This window comes from Trachymyrmex septentrionalis, unplaced genomic scaffold, assembly GCF_001594115.1.
Source record: "Trachymyrmex septentrionalis isolate Tsep2-gDNA-1 unplaced genomic scaffold, Tsep1.0 scaffold131, whole genome shotgun sequence".
Lineage (NCBI taxonomy): Eukaryota > Metazoa > Arthropoda > Insecta > Hymenoptera > Formicidae > Trachymyrmex > Trachymyrmex septentrionalis.
Genome location: NW_017304450.1, coordinates 212,788 through 215,513, shown reverse-complemented (window position 1 = coordinate 215,513; position 2,726 = coordinate 212,788). Strand labels below are relative to the sequence as shown.

The window sequence follows — 2,726 nt, the reverse complement described above, 5'->3', positions numbered from 1 at the left end:
GTAAGTATCTTCTCAATGTATTTGTTAATAATTATTTGGATTATTATTATCATTAGACATTAAGTTTGTATTTTCATTTTATCTTTCTTCAGGATAAATATAATTAATGCAGTAGATGTCTATAAAACAAAAACTTACCAGCTAATAAAAGAAGAGAAACAGAATATGAAAGAAAATAAAATACGAAAAATTTGTATAATAATAGTTAATCTAACAAGTTACATAAATCTTATAAAGATATCATAAAAATAGTGTTTGTTTCGTGCAAAATCTCAAGTTTGTTAGCACGTCTCTCATTGTCAGTTGACAAACGCTCAAGTCGAAAATGAAGTCGGTGACGCCAGGTGTACAAACGATGTTCTGCAACAAGCGTCCCCATCATCTCCATATTCGGTAAGGCTATGAAAATTGAAGCAAGTTTCGGTTGTCATGAAGAAATACAAATACAATTATGCCATACACATATCTTTCCCCATGCCATGCCAATCCTGCGCTACAACTCTCACAGCGCTCGACGTGTAAGAACGTGCCAATCCTGTAGGAGGGCGTAGAGACGCAAGTATAACGCGTTGGATTATTTGTTTGCATACGCGGGGATGCACGTTTAGTTGCGGCTGCGCTCCCCACTATGCTGCGCGATTGCTTCAGGTCCGCTTGCGCCTCGCAACTCCGCGAACTCGCTGCCGGCTGCCGGCTGCCGGCTGCCACCTCCGAAATCCCAACCAGCCTTCGCCGTGGCTCCGCATCGCTGACATTGTTTGCTGTCAAACATTGGATGCAAACACCGTGGTGGGGTCGAGCGGTATTGCCAGCGCGCTACCATCATGATTGGTCAGCGAGCCCCTCGAGGTACGTCGTGTCGTTGCTAGTGGGCGTATCCAAACGCCAGATATAAATAGTATCCGTGGCGGGGAGAAATGGTCAGAAACGCGCGGTCTCTCGGTGAGAGCGTTTTAACGTTCACGTTGCTTGTAGAGCTGAGAAGAGATAGGGCTCGAGCATAATTAACGAACGGTGTGCGTAAAAGGGAAAGAAATAAGACAAAGGAGAAAGAAAAGGAACGCGGAATTTTTCGGGATGTGTTGTGCAGTTAAACAAGGAGAAAAATGTAGAAACGAAATAGAAATTAAGTGAACGTATACATGTGACGAGGTACGGTGCGATTGCGTGTCAATTGATTTGGAAGTGCGAGAGCGGAATACGGTGTTACGGCGAAAAAACGGCGTTCAAAATATGGTGAATATGGAGGGTTCGGGCGAGCAGCATACCGTGACAGCTTCGCCGCCGCCACGGACTGCCCTGAAGAACTTTAACATCCGCAGTATCTTGCCTGAAGCGTGTGCGGGGACTCCCGCGCCGTCGGTCAGCCAGTCGGATTTGTCCGACATAGGTCCCGCCGACGACAGCGATGATTGCAGTGATCTCGATGTTACCGGTGGTGGTGCGGAAACGCCACCCTTGGACTGTTCCACGAGCGCAACGTCCGTTAGCCCGATAAGCCAAAAGGATTCGAAAGAGCAGGCGGAGGATAAAAAGAAGGCGGAGAAACCGCCGTACAGCTATAACGCGCTAATCATGATGGCTATCCGACAAAGCCCCGAAAAGCGACTCACCCTGAACGGCATTTATGAATACATAATGCGCCACTTTCCATACTACGAAAATAATAAGCAAGGCTGGCAGAACTCCATTCGACACAATCTGTCTCTGAACAAATGTTTCGTCAAGGTACCTCGGCACTATGACGATCCGGGAAAAGGCAACTACTGGATGCTGGACCCAAGTTCCGAGGACGTATTCATCGGGGGTGCTACGGGAAAACTTCGGCGTAGAACTACGGCGGCTTCCAGATCCCGACTGGCGGCCTTCAAGAGAAGCGTGGTACTCGGCGGCCTTTATCCACCTTACGCACCGCCAGGTTGGCCGACGTCGCTCTACGCTCTACCTTCGTCGCTTTGTCTTCATCGCGCCGTTGCGTATCCTCCAGTAACCGCCGGCTCTTATACCACCCCCGCAGGATATCCGGCCAGTTTGTTGCCAGGCGCGACGACCACATCATCGGCTACAAGTTTACCTTGCAAACCGCAACCTCTCCCAGCAACGGCGGCACCTCCGACTCATGGAGCGTTCACCGTGGAAAGGTTACTGCAAGGACCTACTGGGTATCCCGGCGGCATCAGCATTCCGACGTCTGGAATCTCGCCTACGGGAAATCCTTACCAGGATTTCTATAGTACCCTACGATCTATTACGATACCACCGATACCAGCGTCGATATTCCATCAGCAATCCAGATATCATCTCGGTCAAACACCTCAAGTTCTAAGTCAACCTCCCTCTAGTACGGCTTCGCCTGGAAGTAGTCCGGAACCAATGGCTCCGCATTCGCCACCAGTTACCGTCTGCAATTCTGTCCAGCCATCGAGACCGCTTCCTCACAGTCCGCCGCAACTCCTTCTAAAGCCTATCACGGTTCTCACTGGCCGACAAAGCTGAATTGCGATCTAATCGTAATCTTCAAACACGCCCATCTCCGAGAAGTGCAGCACGATCTCATACTCCCTGCATGTAAAAATTCTGTCATTTCGTCAAATCTTATAGATATAAATGTAGTCATTGAAACTTGATGAATTTAGCTGGACTAAATTTTTCTTCTCAAGTTTATAATTTTTTTTTTAACAGCGTAAACTGTTTTGCAACAAAGTTGTAATTATATATATATATAT

General features: G+C 47.6%; 1 protein-coding gene and 1 pseudogene across 1 annotated transcript; one reads left to right on the top strand and one right to left on the bottom strand.

The window, feature by feature from the left end:
- Positions 1–314: 314 nt before the first annotated feature.
- On the bottom strand, positions 315–823 carry LOC108757002 (annotated as a pseudogene).
- Positions 824–934: 111 nt separating this feature from the next.
- Positions 935–2,636, top strand: LOC108756976 (fork head domain transcription factor slp1-like). The gene has a single exon (XM_018501191.1). The coding sequence runs from the start codon at positions 1,234–1,236 to the stop codon at positions 2,494–2,496; it is 1,263 nt and encodes a 420-aa protein (XP_018356693.1). The 5' UTR covers positions 935–1,233; the 3' UTR covers positions 2,497–2,636.
- The last annotated feature ends 90 nt before the right edge of the window (positions 2,637–2,726 follow it).

Bases quoted from the DNA above. Each gene is read 5' to 3' on its own strand.
- LOC108756976 (XM_018501191.1), top strand. From the start codon at position 1,234: ATGGTGAATATGGAGGGTTCGGGCGAGCAGCATACCGTGACAGCTTCG.